Source organism: Calonectris borealis, chromosome 3 (assembly GCF_964195595.1).
Source record: "Calonectris borealis chromosome 3, bCalBor7.hap1.2, whole genome shotgun sequence".
Lineage (NCBI taxonomy): Eukaryota > Metazoa > Chordata > Aves > Procellariiformes > Procellariidae > Calonectris > Calonectris borealis.
The window spans coordinates 68,427,268-68,449,769 of NC_134314.1; the positions used below are offsets into that span (position 1 = coordinate 68,427,268).

A 22,502-nucleotide genomic window follows, 5' to 3' on the forward strand; every position below is an offset into this window, starting at 1 on the left:
AAAACTGTTGATTTAGCTTGCAAAAAGAGAAGTATGTAAACTGTTTTTGTATGTGCCATGGATCCTTGTATCTCTTCCAGCTATCCTTTCTTTAATCTGTCTCTTTACTTATTGGAGTTGTGGACTTATCAGTTCATTTGCATTATTTGATAGGGGTGAGCTTAAAAACTTACTGTTTATATAAGTGATATAATGGTCAAACTAATGCCAAGTGCATGTGTTTGTTCCAGACAGATGAAAACATTCCTCAGTGGTTAATTGTGCCTGTAAAGAGAAATTATTTCTGGTGAAAAATGTATTATTTTTTATAAACTAGGTTACTGTAAAGTCTAAGCATACATTAATCTCACTATCTGCCCTAAATATTTAAGTGTTAATTCTGATCCTAAGAAATTATCAAATGTTTCTCTAAGCGACTTTCACAAATTATTTCTTCCACAATAGAGATGCAGTAGCCATTCTTTACTGACAGTGCTTAACATGCGAGAATGGCCAATGAAACTTTTTGGATGATTAGCTTGCTCTTATCTCTGCTACTGCTGCTATATTGCTAACATTACCTCTGGATAGTTGCTATAAATACGCAGTGCACCTTAGGCAATTCAGGTGTATCTATGCAATCTACAGCCTCGCTCTTTTGACTGCAGAATATGTAAAATTTTAGGAATTGGTAAGGTCAAAAAAGTAAACACGCCTCAACAAAAGAAAAAAAATCAACTTGCATTTGTGTGGATGGTGCAAGCCTTCTTTTCCACAGAGGGTCATGATCTCTTTGGTTTTGGATGATCAAATCTGAACTTTAAAACCAAGTCAAGCAATGGTAAATCTTGCAAGAAAGGAGGATGTAGAAATTCTGATCCTGCGCTTATTACGCACAGGTGGACACAGGAAGCCCTGCTGAACTGAGGTCTACATTAAGTATGCACAGGATCAAGGCCCCAGAAAAGACCACTTTGTACCATCAGTGGGCTTTTTCTGACTGCTTAGCATAGTAACTCAAAATTGATAATATAAGTGTGTAATTGACATCACTAAATACTACATTTATACTAAATACTACATTAAAGTTTGAGTATCTTTTCTGTGACTTCATAGTGTATTGTTTATATACTGCTTTCTTGAATGAGGCAAATCAATGTAGATGTGAATCTGATCTGAATAATTATGGTAGCTAAATGAGCTTGCCTTACAGCACTGCTGTTTCATTTAACATATTTATTAATTTCCAAGGAAAATACACTTTTTAATGTTTAATATTTCCATTTATTTTTCCCACAGGCCAGCAAACAAGTTAGAAATATGGGAGGATTTAAAGATAATAAGTAAGTGGAAATGAAAGATTCCATCTGCATAATACTTAGCATAAATTAAAAATGTTTTTCACACCCTTTAAAATGCACATTTTACACTGGGTTGTTGTTTTAGTAGATATGAAGATAGTGTAGCACACTACATGGCAAACCTCCTCCCTGCCCCCCTCCCCAAAAGCTCCTTATGAAAGTATTTTTCATAGGCCTGAGGGAATTTAGAAGCTCAGAGACAAAGATGAAGAATTTTATTGGCTTTCATGTTACCCTGCTCAAGAGAACTTTGTGAGAACTTTCTGTGCCATCACGTAAAAATCAAACTAGTTTTTCAGAAAGTTCTCTGCTGACCCTAACAGAAAACTTCAATCAGAAATGTAAGCCAGCCATTACATGCCCAGAACTTTCCTCTTTTCAAGCCTGTTGGAGATGACCACCATAGCAGTGGTTACAAACCCTTTGGTTCATCTTCTTATTTATTGGCTGATGGAAGCAGTGGAAGGGAAGGAAGAATAGTAAAATCAGATAATTATGTAGTGAATACTACTGAGCTTTTTTTACTACTTTTGATTCCTTTGTACCATTTGTTATCCCTACTACCTCCCTGGTTTTGTCTTTCCTTCCTTTTGGTTTTGTTTCTTCTTTTCACAACACAATACAGATCCTACTTTTGATCCGGCTCCTTTCTTCCTGTGTTCTTGCTACTCAGCATTCGTGCATATTTATTCATGTCACTTCTTCCACACATCCTCTGTTGCTGGTAGCTGATGCTCATTTTCATTTTCTTTCTTTATATATTAGGTGCTTCTGCCTTAGATAGCTTTTTTCCCCAAGCTGCTTTTACGCCTTTTGTGTCTTAATTGCATGATGAGGGCTAACACACTGTGTGTATTTCCTGGCCTAATGAAGAAAGATGATTTGACAGTACATCCATTTTCCTTCTGGAGCAACTTGTATAATTTTTTTTTTTTCAAAATAACTTGTGTAACATGCAAAGTGATACTAATATAGGACTTTAAATAGGACACTTCAGATGTAGATCCTGCACATATTAGACTCATTACCATCTTGGGTATGTGTTGTGAAAATGTGTGTTATGACAACCAATGAGAGAAATGTGACTGTGTATTTAAAAGTCATCAGCACTTCTTGAGTCTTGGAGAGGACTCTCCCTCCTTGACTCACCTTTATTTCTTTGACTTTGAAGTTATTTTGTTGTCTCTTTTCAAGGTTTCACAAGAAGCATTGTAGCTGTATATAGCACCTGTATGCTAGTAGTTCTTTTGCGAGTCCAGTTAAATATTATTGGCGGTTACATCTACCTAGATAATGCTGCACTCTGCAAAAATGGCACAGTAAGTTTCTTGTTTTGCTTCAAAGGTAGAACTTCCACTTTTCTGAAAGGATTATTTAGTGAGAGAGAAAAAGGGCATGGCTTAGGAGTATTAGAATGAAACCAAGAGTTCTTAAAAGAGTGGGAGATATGGAAGCATTCCTGGAAGTAACATATATTGATGCGTTTTAATAGCCTCTAAATTTGGATGATTTGGTGATACTTTTGCTTAACAAAATACTAACAACGTTGAAGAATATCCTTTGTCTGCAATTGTATTGCTTAAAGAAGGTTACTTCATATCTAAACACCAACATAAAATAATTTCTTTGCTTTCATTTTTTTTTTGTGAAACAGTAATACTGTGTGAATGATCCAAGATATGTATGCAAATGTATATAAATGCTTAGCACATACATTAATTCCCCCCGTTAAATTTTCCTAGGATTAAAGAAGAAAAACATTATCTTTGAAATTTTGACTATTTTGTTTAACTACAAAAGGCCATCTACCTAAATGTCTGTCGGTGCGGCCAAGCAAGGTAGAACACTTGGTTTTTGTTTATGTAGTGTATCTATCACTGCTCAATAAAAATAGATCAATGCCACAGTAAGCAAGTACTCATTGTACAGAGTAAGATCGGCAAATTGCTGGATGGCTCATCTAAAAATAATGGATACAAACTCTAATTAATTGTCGTATGCCCCTCTGTGATAGCTCCTGCTGAGAGTCAAGGAACAGCATGTCAAGGCAGGTCTAGAAGAGCTTTCGTTAGGGAGGCCAGGGTTGATGGAGGTCGTGCTTCATTTTGTAAAACCTGAAAAAGCTTTTTTTAAAAGGGCAAGATGAGTCCTTTCTGTTTCCTTTCTGTTATTCTTCCAATAGAGAATTGGGTTGACAGGGCCAACTCTGAGGCACTCTGCTGGAGCAAATTGGGATCCTGTCTCAGTTCCTGAAAGCTTCTTTTCTATCAGAAAGGCTTTTGTTAGGGTTGAGCATAAATATCCTATTCCACTAGGTTTAATTTTTGGGGTGATGGAGAGTCTACTTTCACCTGCAATGCAGTTTTTTAAGAGACTTTCCTATGCCAGAGGACTTATGAAAGATCCATGGGTTGATGGCAGGAGGAAAGTCAGAAGCTACAGAGTTGCATGAGCATGGGGGAGTCCATCTGCTGCAGGGTATTATAAAGATTAAGGAAATTGGTCGCAACTGGTTTGAAATTATTTTCGCATTGTTCTCTACTGTTGACATGTCACGGAACTGTTGTTTTCTTTTTTTCCCCCGTAGACACCACTAGCTCCCCCTGAAGTTCAGCAGCAATATTTATCAAGTATTCAGCACCTTTTAGGAGATGGTATGGTGCTTATTATGAGCTATAACTACACTTATAAAATTGTACTTTTTTCTAGACTTGGGCAAATCATTAGAATAATTTTGATGCTTTCCTCCTTCTAGGACTGACTGAGTTAATAACTATTGTTAAACAAGCTGTGCATAAAGTTTTTGGAAGGTAAGAGTCTATATTTCTCTGTGGTTAGCTTTTAAGTTTTATTGTGATGACTGTTTCCAAAACAGAGTTTTATTAGACTTATTAAAAAAAAAAAAAAAAGGAAGGTGTACTGACTTTTTCCAAAACAACTTTTTTATTATAGCAGGCTGTGTCTGCCAGTGCAAACCAATATAGCAGATTGGGATCCTGTTACTTGTAAACATGTTATTGGTAGGAGAACAAAGCATCATTATTCATTTTGCAGTCAACGCTGTAGTCTTTTTCCTTTCCAGTATTTCCCTTAAGCACACCCTCTCTCTTCTGGAGCTGGAACAGAAACTTAAAGATATCAGGAAAGTAGTGGAACATAAAGATTCAGATCAGATTGCATCTTACTCTCCCTTATGTCATTATCTGATGCCAGATGAAGAAAACCCCTTGGCTACCCAGGTACTTGTTTCAGTTTCTTTCATCTACCTTTTTTCATTCTGTATTTGTTTTTGTTTTGGGGAGGGAAGGGTGCTTAACAGTCCTCTAGTTGTACCATGGTATAAATGGTGATGCCTCTTGCTTCATAAATCAAGTGTCCTTATCCCTTTAATCTAGGCAAAGTAAAGTTGTACTGTCTTCGGATTTGTTTGAAAACAAGTGTCATCCTCAGAATGTCAGCTTTGAGCTCAGAAACACAGCCCAATTACTGCTTTTAGCCTGTGACGTATGCTGTAACACAGTGCAGCTTAACTCGGCCCTAAGCTAAATTGTATTACCTTGCACTTGTGTACCAGCAAAGATCATGGACAATCGTAGCATCTTGGCTGATGCCCAAGAAGGCGATGGTGTGCTGGAGTCCTTTATTGCTTTGAGCTGGAAGATGAACAGGAGTCAAGAGAAAGATGTATTTAATCTCAGTTGTAACATTAAAATAACTTCCTAAATTTTCTAAAGGCGTTTGTCTCCATCCACACCGCAGGTTGGAGAAAACTCATTCTTAACTTGATATTATACTAGTATAAAGAAGAAACTTAGGCTTCAGTGTGTGACTACATGCACTTACCCCTTTAACTTAAGCTGATATGCAGGGTTTATTTCAGTTTTGGAGGTCAGAAGTCGAAAAAATACTTTGCTGAATTAGTCTGGTATTTCCTGCTAATACTGTTTTTAGTAAAAAAAAAAAAATCCTACAGTGACCATTTAAAAGGAAAATTAGAACACAAATTATAAAGAATCTGATTTATAACATTTTCATTTATACATCTTGATTAATTCCATGGTACAAAGCTCTTCTATTTCTACTATTATTCTTACGGTTGCCAATGGATTTCTTACTAAATAGTGTGTGTCTTTGCTTTTTCTAGGCCTGTGGACTCACAGAAAGAGACATTGCTACAATTAAATTACTTAATGAAACTAGAGATATGCTAGAAAGGTATGGAGAAATATCCTGTATTTACATTAAACTCCTCCTCACAACTATTGTTTATGTAAGACAAATACTTTCATATAAAAAGCTGTCAACTTTCATTTGTGAAATGTGACCACTCCGCTGCATTAAATTTTTATATTCACTAATTGTAGGCTGGGATTTTCAAAATTTGAGAGCTCTGAAACTCATTTATAAGAAATAATCCTGCCTTAACAAGATGACCAGGATGTCCTTCCCAGTCAGACCCCCTTATCTCTTCCTCACCTTTTCTGTAGTCATGCAGGAACAGAGGAGTACTTCTCTTCTGCTAAAGCAGGGTAAATTGAGTGTAATTTTATTGGATTTACTTGCTTTGATAAAATGAACGCCTGTTTTGGCTTATCAGAATTTATTTTTAATGCCTGGTTTTGAGAGTGGTTGTACGCGTCCTTTTACCAGACAGCCACTGAAGTGAGGCTTCTGTAATAAACATTGGATAGGAGTGAATTGAGCCAAATGCGAGACTATTCTTATAATTTAGTTGCTGGAGATCTGGGGCATTTTAAGGATAAGTCCCTTCTATGTTATTATTAGGTAAGAAATAGAGAAGTGAGGAATGCTTTAAATTTATCTGGTTTTTAGTAACCTTAGGGTAGAGTGTAGGTTGTTGATTGGTTTGCTGTGGAGTTACTGGGGAGCTGGTCTTTCTTGAAGTGGCTATACTAATGGCCTTTTGTCTGGGTCGTACATCTTCCTTTATGGGAGGGACATCTGTAGCACTGAATACTTGCAGTGTGTTTTGGTTTGAAAAAATAAATCCCAGGAATCAAACCTTTTGTTTGTTTATTTTTCAGTCCAGACTTCAGTACAGTTTTGAGCACGTGTTTAAATAGAGGATTCAGTCGACTGCTGGACAATATGGCAGAGTTTTTTAGACCTACTGAACAGGACCTCTCTCAGAACGGCTCTGTAAACAGGTAAATGTTTTCTTTTGTCGTGGTTCTCATGTGAATAATGGTTTGGGTTCATAGTGAATTCCAAAAAAGGCTATTGATTTTCCTGCCTCCTTGAAGCTCTCATGCTGGAAAGGATTCCGTTTCTTGCTTTTCAAGAACAAATACAGTCTCCTCACTTCACCCATGAAGCTGCTAGAATTCACGTGAGGTATCTTTCCCACCATTACTTGCAGATCTAAAAGTAGAAATCAGACGAGCTATACTTCCCACTTTTTGCCAAGACTGGACAAGCAGACTGCCTTTCTAGCTGAGGAGGATTTACCCCACTGGTGGCGACTACCGAGAGGTGTACTGCAGCACCCCCCCGTGAGGCCCTGAGATAGGTAGCGTTCCCCTGCAGTTAGCAGATAAGCTCTGTACGCCCCAGACTCCGGCTGTCAGTTGCTGTAGTTCTCCAGGAAGGAGGGCGTTACCGTGATTCTCCAAATACACGTAGCCAAAGCACTTACAGAGCTTTAGGTTCTTCGCTGGTGTGCTGGAAAAAAGATATTAACGTTCAGAATCTTCTGCCTCTTCCTAGAAGCCTGTTTAAAAATCGCTTTTATTCTGAAGTTAACTTTGTTTTTAAACAGTGCAGTGAGTGTGTTACAAATCCAAAAGCTGAGTTCAAATCCTTGAAATATGATTTCTAAAATATTAAAATTAAAACTTGAATAATAACTGGGTTTATGGATGTTTATTTTAATAACTGATGGCTCTTAAAGAGTGATGTTTTTATTTAAATATACGCTATTTACATCACTTAAAATATCCCAAAGGCTGTAGTTTGGCTGTCTGTCCTAAGCCTGGTTTAGAGTTTGAAATAGCGTGAGATTGTAGACTGGCACTTCTAACAACTGTTTACATACACACACATGTAAAGACTTTGGCTAAACCATATTTCTCTTGCATGAGAAGCAAGTGTGATACTGTGTGTAACAGGAACACCAACTGAAATTTGCTTTGGTACTTCTCTATATTAAATTAAAGACTTGATAGGGAAAAACAACTTCATCTGTACATTTTAGTTTGCAGTCTTTCAGCTCTTACTTTTGAAGTAGTAATTATTTAGAATTGTAATAATCACAGTGTAGTGGCTTTACTAATGTCAGAGCAGGTCTAGGTCAATATTTTTTTGTTCTTTTCTAGTCTTTCCAGTGTCAGTCTTCCTTTAGCCAAGATAATTCCAATAATAAATGGACAGATCCATTCAGTATGCAGTGAAACACCCAGTCACTTTGTTCAGGTAAGAACCTTGCTTATTTAAAATACCCCAAGTAAAATTTTGAAATTAACGTTTATATTTCTTTTTAATAACATCCTTCATTCTGTTTAATTTCAGTGGCTTTAAAAAAAAGTAGAAACAATTGGCATAACTTAAGCTTTTTGTAAACTTGTATCTTCCAAAAATATGCTATTTTTCTAGAACCTCTTCCCTCTGCTAAACTGTGCAGAAGCACAAAAAGGTCTCTCGACTTGGTTCTACTTGCAGTTCTGCCCATAAACCTTTCTAAAGCAAGAAATTTGAGTTAGATCTCTGTGGGAGTGCCAGGTGCTTTTCTCGTGATGAATTATGTACTGCAGCAAAATCAGAATAGTGGTGGATGTGTTTAATTAAGCAAATTTATTCTTTAAATTTCTTCCAGGACCTGTTGATGATGGAACAAGTGAAAGATTTTGCTGCTAATGTTTATGAAGCGTTTAGTACCCCTCAGCAACTGGAGAAATGAACTGCACATTTATAGGACTAGATCGTGTATTTGTAACAGACCCCTTGTGACTACTGATGAGACTTGGGTTAATTTTATAATGGTGTAGGAGTGGTAGACCAGCAGAAAGAACATTCTGAAAAAAGTGGGAGTGAGCCCATTTTTTTGTTCTAATAGAATTCTGTTTCAAACCCCCATTAAAAATATTCTTGTTGAAAGAATCATTGTATGTAAAGACTTTTCTATTAAAAAAGTGGTTAAACTCTTCCATAATTCGATTATTTTTATTGCATCTGAAAGGCATCTGGTGGCAGTATTACAGCAAGTTACTAAAAAACCCATTTGTTTGCCTGGGGTGTATAAGTTTTGGAAAAAACTAATGATCGTGATCTAAGAATAGCACAGAATCGCAGAATGAAGTGAGGCTTCTTCATCTTCTCCCAAATTTTTCTTTATAAAGGAAAACTCTTTTTTTTTTCCTTAACTTTACAAATGTTATTCCAAAGAGTCTCTCATTCTTCAGAAAGCCTTTGCCAACTGATGCACGTTCCTCTTAAACAAGCTGGGGGGGTGTGCTCTCTGTTACTTAATACTAAAGGAATGTGGATTTTTAGAAATTCTCTTGTTTATGCTGTTCAAACAGCTACACTGTACACATTAACTTGTAAATATTTTATCTTAATTTGTATTAATTTTGAGCCCAATTGTCTGTATTGTAATAAAATATTTTAATGTAAAATTTGCGTGTGTATTAACATCACTAGCAGGAAAGGCAATAACCTCATTTGGCTCATCACTTAAAATCTTGACATAGTTGAAAGAATAAATTTAACTTACAATTTTGCACTTATTAACATTACTCAGGAAAAATAAACCTTTGATCTCTACACTGAAACAATTCATGCTTTTTGTTGTCCTATACCTCCCCCTCTTTGCAGACTGACGCTGCAAGTCTGTCCCTACACATCCTGACACATGATGAGTTTGGGAATTTTTCAAGTTGGATGCAACCTACCCTCAGCTTAAAATGTTGTCTCTCTGCCAAAGCTGAGGATCCCTAGCAACTCCTGATTATTTCTCTTTTTAAAAAGAAGTTAGTCACTGAAGTATATGTTTTGTTTAACAGTCCACAGCATGCACCCTGGTAACTGCGTAAAAACAATGCTGTAAACAAGAGTCAGCTTTAACCATGTAAAATTACACAAAACAGCAAAAAAAACCCTCCCACTTTATTTGTATCCCAATAATGGACAGAATTACTTAACAGTAGGAACAGATAAAAATTAATTTCATGATGAGAAATGAAGACGTACATCTGCATTGCCTCCATGCATTTGTGATGAATTCCTAACCCTTATAGGACTGTTCCTGCAGATACATTACCCTACTCAGCTAAAACTACCAGCTGCCAGTTGTTGCACACAACTGGAAAAAGTTTATTCTTTTCTCTAAAACTGACAGTTCTTACTGTACAGTTTTGTGGTAGTCAGTTGTATACCTCCTTTAATGCAAGAAATCTAACCGCGTGCATTTGAACACTGGCTTGAGCTAGCTTTGCTCTTTCTCATGACTTTAAAAATCTAGTACCTGTTTTTTCCCCCCTCTGTTCCTCACATAACTTGGCAAGAAACTGACTGAAGAAAGTGCAGAGGTCAAGGCAGATGCTCAGTTTTTCACACATCTTCAAAGAAACAAGTTGTATGCAGAGATGCAACTACCTAGTGCTAGATTCCACGTGAGATTCATTCCATTCCATCCTTTAGTAACAGCCCACCTTTCAGAAAAAAGTAAAGTTACTGATGTTTCTCAGTCAAGCAAGTGAGAGTTAGAAACCAGTGATGTGAAACTGGGCAAAACATCAGCGCTCCCTACTACCCCAGGCTCCAGCGGTGTATGGCTCAGTTTATGTCAGTCAGTTGCAAAGTCCAGCCCCACTGACACGGCAATTGCTTGGGAGTTAATTGAGGTAGAGCAATCGCAATTCCCTTTTCTCCCAGGGAAACCCATTTCAGCAGTTCCTTGTAGCCCATCAGCTTCACCTGAGATAGAAACATACACTGTAATTAGAACAGTGCAGTGCCTTTTCAAAGTGCATATAATTGCAAAATTGACAAAAGAAATGTTGTTCCATAGCTACTTTACTATCCAATTATCCTTAAATGCCACTTATCAACCAAATGAACGATAAAACAATGATTAAAGGTAGTAGAAAAACATTTGCAAAGTAGATATGTAAGCAATAAAGCTAGTGGTGTTGGGTCTTGAGAAGTACTTAGGTGATAAAGGTACATAAACACTTTTCAGAAGTATCTGGGATGGGATTTGGGTCTAAGCAGGGATCCAGGTACCACAGGACACAGCTCTGTATCACCTATTTCTGCAATGCCTGTTTCCCATGATGGAACTTGTAGTCTTGAGTGAGCAGTATTTCTCACAGCATGCAGCCAGATAACTCAGAACAAAACTGACCTGAAGAACCCCTCCACTAAAACCACACAAGTAGGTTTTATGGTGAAACTCTTATGCCAGCTGGTGAAATACTGAAAATAGTGGAGCAGCTGAAGACGAGTCTCTACCTTTGAGGAACATCATTACTCTCTTGTGCACATATAATCTAGATGCCTCCTCAAAATTCAAGATGCAATTACTCTTTCTTCCTGATCACAGAGCTGTCTTGGTGCTAATGAGATTCTTTTCATATGGAACTAGACCAGAAGAGATGGTCTAGAAACACCCTTAATGCACTTCAGCAGCTAGTGGACATCCAATGCACGAGACCAGGACAGAGCTAAGCCAAAGTGAATCCCCACCTTAAATGCAATGTTGATATTGTCCTCAGCACCAGCTGTTCTGCTCTATAAATCTGCTACTTGCTAGTGTAGGTGCGGCATCAGTGTCCTCAACTTCTGACCACTGCTTGCTCCAAGACACACATCTAAGGTCGTGCTGACTTACTATTTAGCATCCCCAGGCAATAAGAACCTCTGTGTGTTTTCCCTTTGTGCAGGGCTTTGACTTGAAACTACTGCACCATGACAGCAGTTACAATATCACCAAAGTCGTGACGATGGCTATTTATAAAGAAAGGTCATGCTGAGTTAGAGTCTACACAGGAAACGGGAGGGGCGGCAGGTTTTTTTTTCCTGCTTGGCCTCTTTTTATGATCCTTAGTTTGCAAGCTAAAACACATCCCAGCAACAATTCAGTCTAACTTTGTTTGCTGGAGAAGAAACATCCCACTGGGAGGACTATGACAAGGAGGTCCCAGAACGAAAACAAACATTTTGCTGGGTCTCTTCCAATGTGCTCTGTCCTAAGAGTTACGCATTCCCAAAGATGCCAGAAACTAAAATAAACACTGAAGGAACATGACAAATCCTAGAGGTGTTTTCCTTCAGAGTATGTTCGTTTCTTGCAGTGTGTCTTAAAAGCCTCACTCTTCTAAAGGGGAAAGGGGGGAGTGGGGGTGTGGGGGGGTGTTGTCTTTCACCTGTGTTTCTCCAGGCTTAGCCCGTGGCTCACCAAGGTCCAGAATCCCAGAGACTGGCCAGTTAAGGAAGATAGCATTGACTTTGCCTTCTTTAGGGCTGAAAGTGTACCTGGAAATGGGGAACAGAAATGCATGTCAGTTTTTCCTCGTAAATTTTCTGAAGTGATACATAGAGTGCTTTCAAGACTGGAAAAATGGATTTGAAAAGTCGGTATTAATTACATTTTCACACACACAATGATCTTTTCAGACAATTTATACCCTTTATTAAAAGTACTGTTCCTTGAAAATGTGTTTCAAAAAACTAGAGATAATAGGGACTATTAAAGAATTGAATTCAGAGTTAAACATCTGTAGTAACTTTAGCAAGCATATAATAAGTCACTGCTGCTCAGCCATGTAGGAAGGAGGTACTTGCAGGGCAGAGGGAATCAGATAATTGTGGGTTATATTCAGAAAAATATGGTAATTCACATCTATACAGAAACATACAGACATTCCACGAAAAAAAAAAAAATTAACAAGAGTATGTGCGCCAATAAAGCTTCCACCTTGCATAGCTTGTTTTTAAAAATTTAATTTCAGCAGACATTATCTACAGTATGTCCTTGGAAATCTTGTGGCATATACATTTGAAACATTCCTCCCTCCTTCCTTCATTTAGTTACAATTTTTTATTGCTCTTGGAAGTGGTTTTACTAAATAGTGAACAGTTCAGCATTTCAAGGCTAAAGCCAGATAGCCAAATCTTACTGGGAACAGGAGTAAAAAGGCCCACTGAGGCAGAGAAGAGGGTCAAGACCAAAACCCTGACGGATCGTTAAGGCGTTACAGCAGTTATGAGGAACAAAGGCAGAGGAGAGTCCAGAGACTGGCTGAATTTAGTGACCAAACAATTGCTGTTATCTTCCCATGCACTTCTACCTTAAAAAGAAATGCAGAATATGCTAGACTGAGTTCTAGTTTCTTTCTCTCCCCTCTTTCTCTCTAAACAGTGACATCAAGTATTCCTTTGTACAGATAAACACTTCACAGCAGTTTTATATTTCTGTTTTGTTTTTTTTTTTTTAATAGTTTCTGTTCCCAGCTACACTAAGAAGCACAAGATCACTATGGAAACACCTGCAACCTTCCCTTCAGCCTCGGCATCATCCCGAAACTACATTCCCTGACACCCATCGTCTACCTACAGTTTTATACACACTTTTATGTGCAGCTACTTAAACTGACAAAAGGGTTAATTTCTTCACAGCATACAAAGTAAGATGGTGATTTCTGTAGCATCAAGTCATTAAGAATTTCAAAATTTCACACACGCTGCTGCTGCTTTATGCAGCCTACACTTTGATTCAGTAGCCGTACCACACTTCTGGTGTGACCGTGTCGTTCTGTGCTCTCCATGGTTTCGTTCCATAGATGGCTTCTCCGTTGACTTTCAGCCAGGCACCCATCTGCCTCAGGCGTTCCTCAAATATAACAGCGATGCGACCATCGTGAGTGGGCCCGATATTCATCAAGAGATTCCCTCCACAAGACACTGTTTCTACAAGTTGCTGAAATGTTTTTAAACACATACGCAGAACATATGGTTACGGCTAATGAAATCATATATTTGAAGTTCTTTCTAAAGCTGCTTCAAAATGATGAAATGAATGAGTTATCTTACTGCTGCATGTTTAGACTTTGGGCGTCACCCCAACAGTCAATTCAAAATTTAAGCTCCCATAAAACAAAGCTCTGCTGTCAATTTTCACGGCAGAAAACAGCCCAAAATACATTTTTTCACTAACAGAATCAGATCCTACAAACCTTTTAACATTTTGACTTGTGCAGGAATTTCATGAGGGTTTTAGTGATAGAACGGATAGATGATTTCTCTGTAAGAGAGGTAATAAGACTAATAGATGGCACTTCGTTTTTACTGAAGCTGAGAGAAGCAACTTCCTTCTTCTTCCTCTGTTTGATGCTCTCCCTATTTTACAGAGACATCTGTAGAACACTAGGAAGCCTTCCACAAAGTCCATAAATACTTGTGTTCACATCCACACTGCCCTCCAGAGATCATGGACTGAGATGCACAAGTCTGAGGAACAGACAGCTGGAGACAAGCTACTGAATGACTTTAAACCTTCTGCCTCTGAAAAGAGGTTACTTCAATTTCAAGTTATCTTTTGCAAGGACAGTACTAGGAAGAGACCTGCATTAAGCAACAATAACAAACAATCTTCCCCTCACTAGATGAATTTTGCAATTAATGCAAAGATCGATCAGTCTTCCTTTCATTCAGCTTTCCTAAGCTTCAAATCTTTTTTGATATCTTAGTCTAGGAAAGGAAATCAGTGCTCCATTAACGCCAGCTGTCTGCATCTGCTAGTGTTTATCTGTGTAATAAGCGTGTTGGGGTTTCTTCTTTAAATGAAGTGGGATGAAAGCAAAGTTTCTCATTACAAGGTAAAGGGACTATTAAGAGTTATAAACTGTTTCTAGCTAGAATGGCAAAAAGATGTAGCCTTCAATCAGAAACTGAACAATCCTAAACAGGAACTGTGCAACTGCAACTGTTTGCTTCTCATCAACTTAGAGGTGCAGTTACTAGAAAAACTTAGTAGAAAAGGTTATTATGAGTCTACCCGGATCAGTCTTCAGCCAGTTCCTCACAGGGGAAACAGCTTCTAAGAAACTGACTGAATTTTTACTAGATAATTTTTCTCTTAGTCATTTCTATAAAATGAATAAGAATTACATGGATATTCCATCCTGCTGCAAATGAACAAAATAATTTATTATTTCATCCATTCATTATTCAATTAAAATAGTATTTTTTATAAAAATAGATACATAATTGAAATGTTATATAGCATAATATAATGCTCAGGAGGGAGAATCAGAAGCAACTCCTTTGTCCCACTGTACCTTCACCAAGTCCTCGGTTGTAAGGTAATCGTCAAGCTGTGCGTTCCTCCTGTACCCCCATGACCTCTTGTCAATAGTCATACAGTTCTCCCACTTGTGAGGCAGGAGGTGGCCGGGGTTATACCGGTCACTACAAGTGTAGAAGCCACCATGTGTACAGACGCTGCCAACTCCCCAGCGGTCATTGGTCACAACTGTGTCCCGGACTGGGCTGGAAACAGAGAAGTTTTCAGTTTATGATTTTTATTCTAAAAAACACAGTCACAGCCAGTGTAATCCCTTCCCACGCACACCCCTCCCTCCCAGAAACTAACATTTAGGATGACTTCTGCACTATTAATTTATTACAATTAGATTAAGTGCAATTTCAGGAATCCTGTTCTCATCCTTTCCTAGTAAAAGGTCCAGATCGGCACTTCTTAGGGAAATAAGCTGCAGACTTTCACAGGAGGTCTGCCAGAAATCAGCCTGCACTTCACATCCACTGCCGGATGTTCAGTCTGCAATGACAATGATGTACCCATATTCTCAAATTATCCTGCTATCCTGTTTGTCTGTGCAGTAGACAATACTTAGGAAAGAATATGATTAGGTAGAATAACCAATACCATCTTAACTGATTAATTTGCAAATGTGGTTAAAAAAGTATGAAACAGTCTTTTTCTAAAGCAAGCTTTGATAGTTGTAGGGAAGATCTGGATTCTCTATTTCAGGAAAATTAATATTGAGTTAAGTCCTCGCAAGCAGGGGTAATAGGTTTCACAAAATATACAGAAAACGAGACAAACTAGACACGGAACAGAATTTCAGATAAGGAGCTAAACCAGCATCATTATGTACCTGTCATTATACAGCCAAGCCAAGAAACCTGTGCTGTTCCAGTAAGTATCTGGCGCATTTCCACTCCCATCAGACCAAATTATTTCTGGTTGGTACTTGGTCACAATTTCATAGAGTTCTGGTAATGATTTACTGGTTGGAAACTTTCTTGTCTTAAAGACATTGGTGGCATCCTCAAGGAAGAAGGGATTAAACCATTCAAACAGGGAGTGATATAACCCAAAATGCAAGTCAGTCCTGTTTCTAACAGATGTTGCTAGTTCAGCCACAAGATCTCGTTTCGGTCCCACATCAACAGCATTCCAGTTCCAAGAATATTTGGACCCCCACAAAGTAAAGCCTGAAAAGAGAAAAATCAAAGGATAAGAAAGGGAAGCAGAAGAGGGGAAGTTATATTTCCTCCTTCTGGAAAGTAGTTTGCAAGTGTGTTGCAAGAAATAGATATAAAATAATAAAAATCATATATGTGATAATATTGTTATCATGGTACAGAGTATGCCTATAATCTGTTTATGCACAATGATAGTAGTCATAACATCAGAACACCATGCCAAATATCTTTGTGTATTCTTTTATTCATACATGTATGCATTTATATGTTTATACATATAAATCATCCAATCTTCCCGTTCTGTACTGGAATAATTATTCCTTCTCCTTCATTATTCATGCCATTCATATGTCCCAATTAAATTAACCAGAAATACAGCAACTTTTGAGGCATCTACATTTTCACTGAATGTATCAAATGTCAATTGTGAATACACATTCAACAATTGGAAGATAAAATGCTTTCTCAGTTGCAGAATGCACAAGCTATCATTTGCATTCAAAGACTATTCTCCTCCCTTCTGTTTAGATCTTATGCAAATGTTCACTTTTCATTTGTCCTGACATTTATAACAGCTCAATCAACCACTCGGTACATGTATAGAAGCAGAGTGCAGAAACTCCTGAAACAACTTTTAAAATACCAGCATTAAATATCAGGAGGGATTTAACGTTTCAGACATCCAGCAACCCAGCACAAGCACTTAAAAGTACTACCGCACTGCAGACTTAGACCACTGCCAGAAGAGCTCCACTCTCACCTTAGAACTGCTTTATACTCATTGCATAATAAATCTTGCAGTATTTTTTGAACTGGATACAGGTAATTGCATCGACTAGACAAACAAGCTAAAAATTCATGCCCGAGGCTGCAGGACAGACTAAATGAATCACGGTTCTTTTGAAGTCACTGGGAATTACACCACGGGCATCATCAGGATCAAGATTTTATGTGTGTTAGAGCAGAGATTAAAATTCACAATTTACTTGTTGCCAGTCTTGAACCCACATCTCCCCAAACACCAACAACATTCACTAGATGTATTGTCATATTGCATCTTAGTGTATTATACTTTCTTTGCTACCATGTTTCCTTCCAACCACTTTCTCTTCCTTTACTTTTCTCTGCAGAGTATCTTACAATTACAGTGCCAAAAATCAATCGTGCCCATAAAGTTCCAGACCTGGTTCAAGGTCTTGGCTTCTATGCACTCTATCAGGAAGAGCTATACCCTGTGTATGTTTCTAACTCTGAAGTTGACTTCTGGAACACACTCCTAAATTGCTTGGAGAAACCTATGGAGCTTGTTAACTGCCTGTACACAGCAGCTCTCCATACATGAAGCAGTGCAGAATTCACTTTTGTGGTTCCTTGAGCAATAAACTGCACAATAAAAAATAAACTATGGCTACTGCAGGAAGCTCAGCTGCCCCCACCGCTTCAGGCTGTCTTACAGCAAGAGAACAATGGCACAATCTGTTTCTCCTTCTATGCAAGCTTCCTGGCCATAGCATTTGTGTAGGAGCCAGGAAAACACACGTACATTTCTTGGGTGGTTTGTTTCCTCTTTGGGTGGGTTGGGGCAGGTAAGCCTGCCTGGCTTTCTCTCTCTCTCTTACTAGGCAGGAAAGTCACTCAAATTTTTCTTCTGTTGACAGAAATGCAGCAATTTCTAACATTCACAAAGCTTCCACTTACCTTCGTGATGTTTTGAAGTTAAGACAACATATTTTGCACCTGAAGCCTTCAGAATATCTGCCCACTGGTTGGGATCAAAGAATTCTGCTGTAAATAGTGGCCCAAAATCTTCATAACTGAACCCAGGTGGGTAATTTGCCTCCATAAATTTCACATAGGGCTCTCTCTTTTCCTTCTGCCAGTACCACCTACAAAATATAGAGCAAAAACATGTCTACTGGTGCATTTTTAGACAAAGAAAAGAGAATTGAAATCATCAGCTCCTATTTGCGTTCACACTGAGAGGCACATGCACTGGAGGTACACGACACTGGCAATGCGGTAAAACTGCTTCAGAACATTACAGTATTAATTATCAAAGATTTACTTTTCTCTGTCCTCTTTCCCCATGCTCTGCTTCTTTCAAGCACTCCACTTCGGAAAGACCCCAGGATTTCATCTGGAGCAATGTCACAAAGTAACTATACTTGGCAGTCTTATTCAGTAGCTAAATCCTGAAACCATACTAGAGAGCACAGCTACACAGCCCACGTAAGCAGCTCAGGTGGCACGAGGAATGCACTTTTTCTGGACTCACCCTCCTCAAGTCTCACACATGAGCCATCAGGCTTCTCTGCTCTGCCCTCCACACTGCAACACCTGCAACCCACAAACATGCGGGCCAGCAGCTTTACCCCTCTGCTGGTCCAGTTCTCTGTGCCAAACACAGCCGAGTGACCTGATGTGTGAGCGGATACCCACGGTCCCAGAGCAGGAGAGAGCTGTGACTGCAGAGCACTGCAGCTGCTGCACACGCGAGGCTCTGAAGCAAAGGCACCCTACTAGCAGGCAAGTCCTCCAACAAGAGCCTGCCTCTGCAAGAACCCTACACACTTACAAATGCACCTCTGCCACAGGCTCTAGCATGCAGGCACACACCTACCTCGGTCCACTGGACCAGTGCACACAGATTTAGGAATCAGAAGGAAAAATAAGCTGACAACCTCTTTTTGCATCCCACCTAGCAATGGCAGGGACAGTGTCTATCCTGTGTTTCCCTATAACATCAATTCCTGATCCAGTATTGTCACTATTCCAACTGGTCTAGTCCACAGCAAGGTTTGGAGCTTCGCTCTGTGGTCCGAAGGTGGTCTCTCACTCTCATGATGGGCAGAGGTCATAAATCACCAACAGAGCACTCTTTATTTTCAACCTGCTCCATCCCTCCCCTACCTAGCAATGAAAGAGGAGCTCCAGAAACGGCACACGACAGTCCTTACTGCATAAACAGCCTTATGGCTGGAAACCTTCTAACAACATACGTTGTGACTGCTAATACTTACGGGAAAAGGATCTGAAAGCATTCACCTTACTATGAATAAAGCCAAGCAGCAAAAATCCTGTTGGCAAATTTAGACATAAATGCAAACAAATTGAAAGTGAAGGAATAAAACAGGCCAGAATCTGAATGTTTGAAATATGTTTCTCTCTCCTGTCCTGAGTTGGACTCTGACCTCAGTTCTGTAAGACCACAGTAACCTATGAATATTGTTGTAACCTACCCAAACAGCCTGCAGCATAAACAAACACAGTCTCTGGCAGCCAGTGGGGAAAAAGAAGAAAAGAAGAGAGAGGCTGAGACAGCCTCCCTCCATGGAAGAACCTGAAAAAAAACCCCTCTAACTTTAAAGTATGTAATCGCATAAAGAAACAAATAACATCCTTGCTTCTCTTCATCGCATGGTTTGATAGCAACGTGAGCATTTCTACTCTGACAGGATTAGGTTCTAGAAACATCCTGACCAAGGTTATGCAGCTCTGAGGGAAGGAGGATGGGCTGAGTGATATCAGAGTTTATGACCTTCCATTTGAAGCTGCTACACAGGATCTCAGTCATCTGACTGCACATGCTGCCGGAGGCCCTGAAGCAGCTTCACACCCACATGCCTAAGGACGGGAGGCAACAGGGATATAAAAAACAACTTCATCAACTACATTAGTGTTCTGGGCAACAACAAAAAAATGAATGCTTGTGCCTGAATCTGTGTAGCAGTATCAGAGCACAGCACTCAAAAGGCTTGAACTCAAAGCTAGCCCCGCCTCCCCTGAGAAAGTCATTAATTAGTAAACAGAGTCCACATTTAAAAAACTGCTGAAACCCTTGAACATAATTCTGAGAAGAGCGGGCCAAATATTGCCTTCAGAAAACTGTGGTTTGTTTATACTGATGTTTGTTTGTTTTACGAATATTGCATTTAAGGTTTACCATAGCTCTGCCACAGAGCTGCTGTTATCTTCATATTGTAAATGATAATGTGACTCACTTGAAGTCATACAGGAAGTATTTGGTAGAGCATGGAAAGAAGATAGCAAAAAAATGCTTAGAGCCAAAGGGCCTGAACCAGTGAACACTCACAAACCAAGCGTTTTATTCAGCCTTTGAACTAAAATGATTTGAAGGATCAGAGCTTTAGGTTCTTTTAAGTAGAAAGTACTCTTTAATACAAATAATAATAAAAAAAGAAGAAAATCATCAACAGCACAAAACACGCACGAGAAAACTGCAGGCAGTTTGGCAAGCTAGGGCAGCGATGGAGAGAGCAATGGAGAGAGGGAGTGATGGACTCCCATGCTCCCCACAAACGCTGCCACGGCCCTCCAGCAAGAGCTGCTCAAGGCTCTTTCGGGGAGGCTGGGAGACCCCCAACACTCGTCCCCACAGAGCCCGGGGAGAGCCCGGGGAGAGGCCCTTCACCGCAGCCCTGGAGAGGTCTCCCTCTGCCACTCAGCTGCCTCTTTCACTAACACTGTGGAAACCATATCCTTCAGCTCTACAAGCTCTCTGCTTACCTTGGTTAACGTTAGCCAACATATTCAAGAGTTTTAGGGCTGGGCAGACAGATGGTCAGACATACCACAAACACATCAAACTCGCTTCCTTTGTAAACGTCGCCATAGAGTCCCTGGTCTCACTGACCAGCCTCAGGTGGAAATGAACCTCCTCCCACACACCTCAGCTCCAGGGTAACCCTGCAGAGGGGCTTTAAACCTAACCAGGGCTTTGGGGGGGACACCAAACCAAACCCCACCTGCTCTCCAAGCAAACCCTCAGATCGCTGGTACGACTCGTCCGCAGCAGCAGCTATCTCGCTGCGACCCCCCCAGCTGCCCCACGGCGGCGCCGGGGCCTGAGGGGGCTGCGGGGCGCCGCCGCCGGAGAGGCCCGCGGGCCGGGCCGGGCCGAGCAGGCCGCTGCGGCCGGCGGGGCGGGGGCGGGGGCCAGGCCGGGGAGCTCACCAGAACCACTCGCTGCCGAAGCTGGGCACCGAGAATACGCCCCAATGGATGAAGATCCCAAACTTCGCCTCGTCAAACCAGGCGGGCAGCGGCCGGGCGTCCAGCGAGCCCCAGGTGGGCTCGTACCGGGGCCGCCCGCCGCCGCTCGGCGGCCGCGCCGGCAGGAGCCCGGACAGCCCCAGCGGCAGCAGCAGCAGTAGCAGCGCGGCGCGGCCGGGCGGGCCCAACATGGCGGCGGCGGCGGCGGACCCGGGGGAAGAGGCGCCCGAGGGCGGGGGTCGCGGCGCTCGCCGGGGGAGGCCGCGGAGCCCGGGCGCCATGGGCGAGGCGGACCGGGGCACAAGGCGGGCTCAGGCTCTCCCCGCCCCGCCGCCCGCTCCGCCGGAGCCCGCCGCCCTCCGGCCAAAATGTGGCCTGTCTCTACCGCCTGCAGGTGAAGGGCTCCGGCGCTGCCCCTCCCAAGGCTCGGCAGTGCCGCGTCCTTCCCCTCCTCTGTGCGGAGAAGCGCGCCGGCCGTCGGGGGTCTCGTCCCCGTCGATGCTGTTTTATCTGGCTGCTCGGTAACAAATTGTCACCTGGATTTTAAAGGTTTGAAGAAAATGAAGTAACTGACTTCTGCCTTGGCCAGCATCTCACCGTGCTCCTCCTGCCCTGACCGCCCCAGGCCCTGACCGCCCCAGGCCCTGACCGCCCCAGGCCCTGACCGCCCGGTCGGCCGCGTGGGGTTCGTTACTGCCCTCCTCACCGAGGAAAGCAGTGCCCCTTCTCCTTCGGTGCTTGCCCGAAAGCTGCCTGCCCGGGGTCTGCTGGATCTGCAGTCTGATCCCGCCTGAGTCTTGGATCTGCAGCCAGGGTCTGCCTCAGAGGTGGCCTCGGCGGCCTGCTGGATTTGCTCTTCTCGCCTGCTTCCAACCACAGGGTCAGTGTCCCTTCCCTCTTCCCTTCCCTCTTCCCTTCCCTCTTCCCTTCCCTCTTCCCTTCCCTCTTCCCTTCCCTCTTCCCTTCCCTCTTCCCTTCCCTCTTCCCTTCCCTCTTCCCTTCCCTCTTCCCTTCCCTTCCCTTCCCCAGTTCATCGCTCTGCAGCTCCAGTACGTGATGGCTTCCAGGGTAGAGAGGTGCCCCAAAGCCTGTCAAGGAGATACTTCCTTGACCACTAGAATGGCCTCAGAGGAAGCCTGTGCTGAAGCTGCCTTGCTTCAGTAGATGACACAAAGCATTTGTACTGCAGATCATGGGTGGCAGGCACATACTTTAAAAGATGCATCTTCCAGCATCTTTGTAGCCCGTGCTGGCACTTCTTCCATCTTTCCCGATGCCCGAATTGCGTATTTTTGCATCAGACTGCAGCAGCCATAGAACGGCCTTTGTGAAATAATTTGGTTTATTCAGCAAATACTAACTTTCAAAAATCATCACCAGGAATGGAAATTTCTTAGGCAATCTCATCAAAACAGTTAAAAATGAATTAATCTCTCTCCACCTGGGAAGGATGCTGTTCTATGGAAACAGAACTTCAGTTTCCAGACCATTAACCACAGCTGTTAGGTTTTATCCAAAAATACCTAAAGGGCTGTGAAAATGAGAAGAACATAATTTTTTAATATTTTCATTTATGTACGTACCTTGATGAGTGTATTAAGTTACAGGCTGATAAAAAACATTGTGACTTCCATGGTATCATTCTTTCTGACTGACTGTTCACATTACTCTGATTTACAA

General features: G+C 41.1%; 2 protein-coding genes across 5 annotated transcripts in view; one reads left to right on the forward strand and one right to left on the reverse strand.

The window, feature by feature from the left end:
* The window catches only part of PEX3 (peroxisomal biogenesis factor 3), a 261,856-nt gene extending 252,882 nt beyond the window's left edge, over window positions 1-8,974 (forward strand). For 3 of the 4 annotated variants that reach the window (XM_075146013.1, XM_075146010.1, XM_075146011.1), the window contains 9 exons: window positions 1,279-1,322; window positions 2,535-2,659; window positions 3,928-3,994; window positions 4,096-4,150; window positions 4,423-4,579; window positions 5,485-5,555; window positions 6,386-6,508; window positions 7,676-7,772; window positions 8,173-8,974. In XM_075146013.1, coding sequence (XP_075002114.1) covers window positions 1,279-1,322; window positions 2,535-2,659; window positions 3,928-3,994; window positions 4,096-4,150; window positions 4,423-4,579; window positions 5,485-5,555; window positions 6,386-6,508; window positions 7,676-7,772; window positions 8,173-8,256 — 823 coding nt within the window. In that variant the 3' untranslated portion in view covers window positions 8,257-8,974. The remainder of the gene's footprint in view (window positions 1-1,278; window positions 1,323-2,534; window positions 2,660-3,927; window positions 3,995-4,095; window positions 4,151-4,422; window positions 4,580-5,484; window positions 5,556-6,385; window positions 6,509-7,675; window positions 7,773-8,172) is intronic. The other variant, XM_075146012.1, reaches the window with a different exon arrangement.
* On the reverse strand, window positions 8,170-21,111 carry FUCA2 (alpha-L-fucosidase 2). The gene is made up of 7 exons (XM_075146014.1): window positions 20,784-21,111; window positions 17,508-17,695; window positions 15,479-15,818; window positions 14,639-14,849; window positions 13,088-13,278; window positions 11,726-11,834; window positions 8,170-10,274 (listed from the first exon to the last, which is right to left on the reverse strand). The coding sequence occupies exons 1-7, from the start codon at window positions 21,101-21,103 to the stop codon at window positions 10,134-10,136; spliced, it is 1,500 nt and encodes a 499-aa protein (XP_075002115.1). The 5' UTR covers window positions 21,104-21,111; the 3' UTR covers window positions 8,170-10,133.
* Window positions 21,112-22,502: the final 1,391 nt, after the last annotated feature.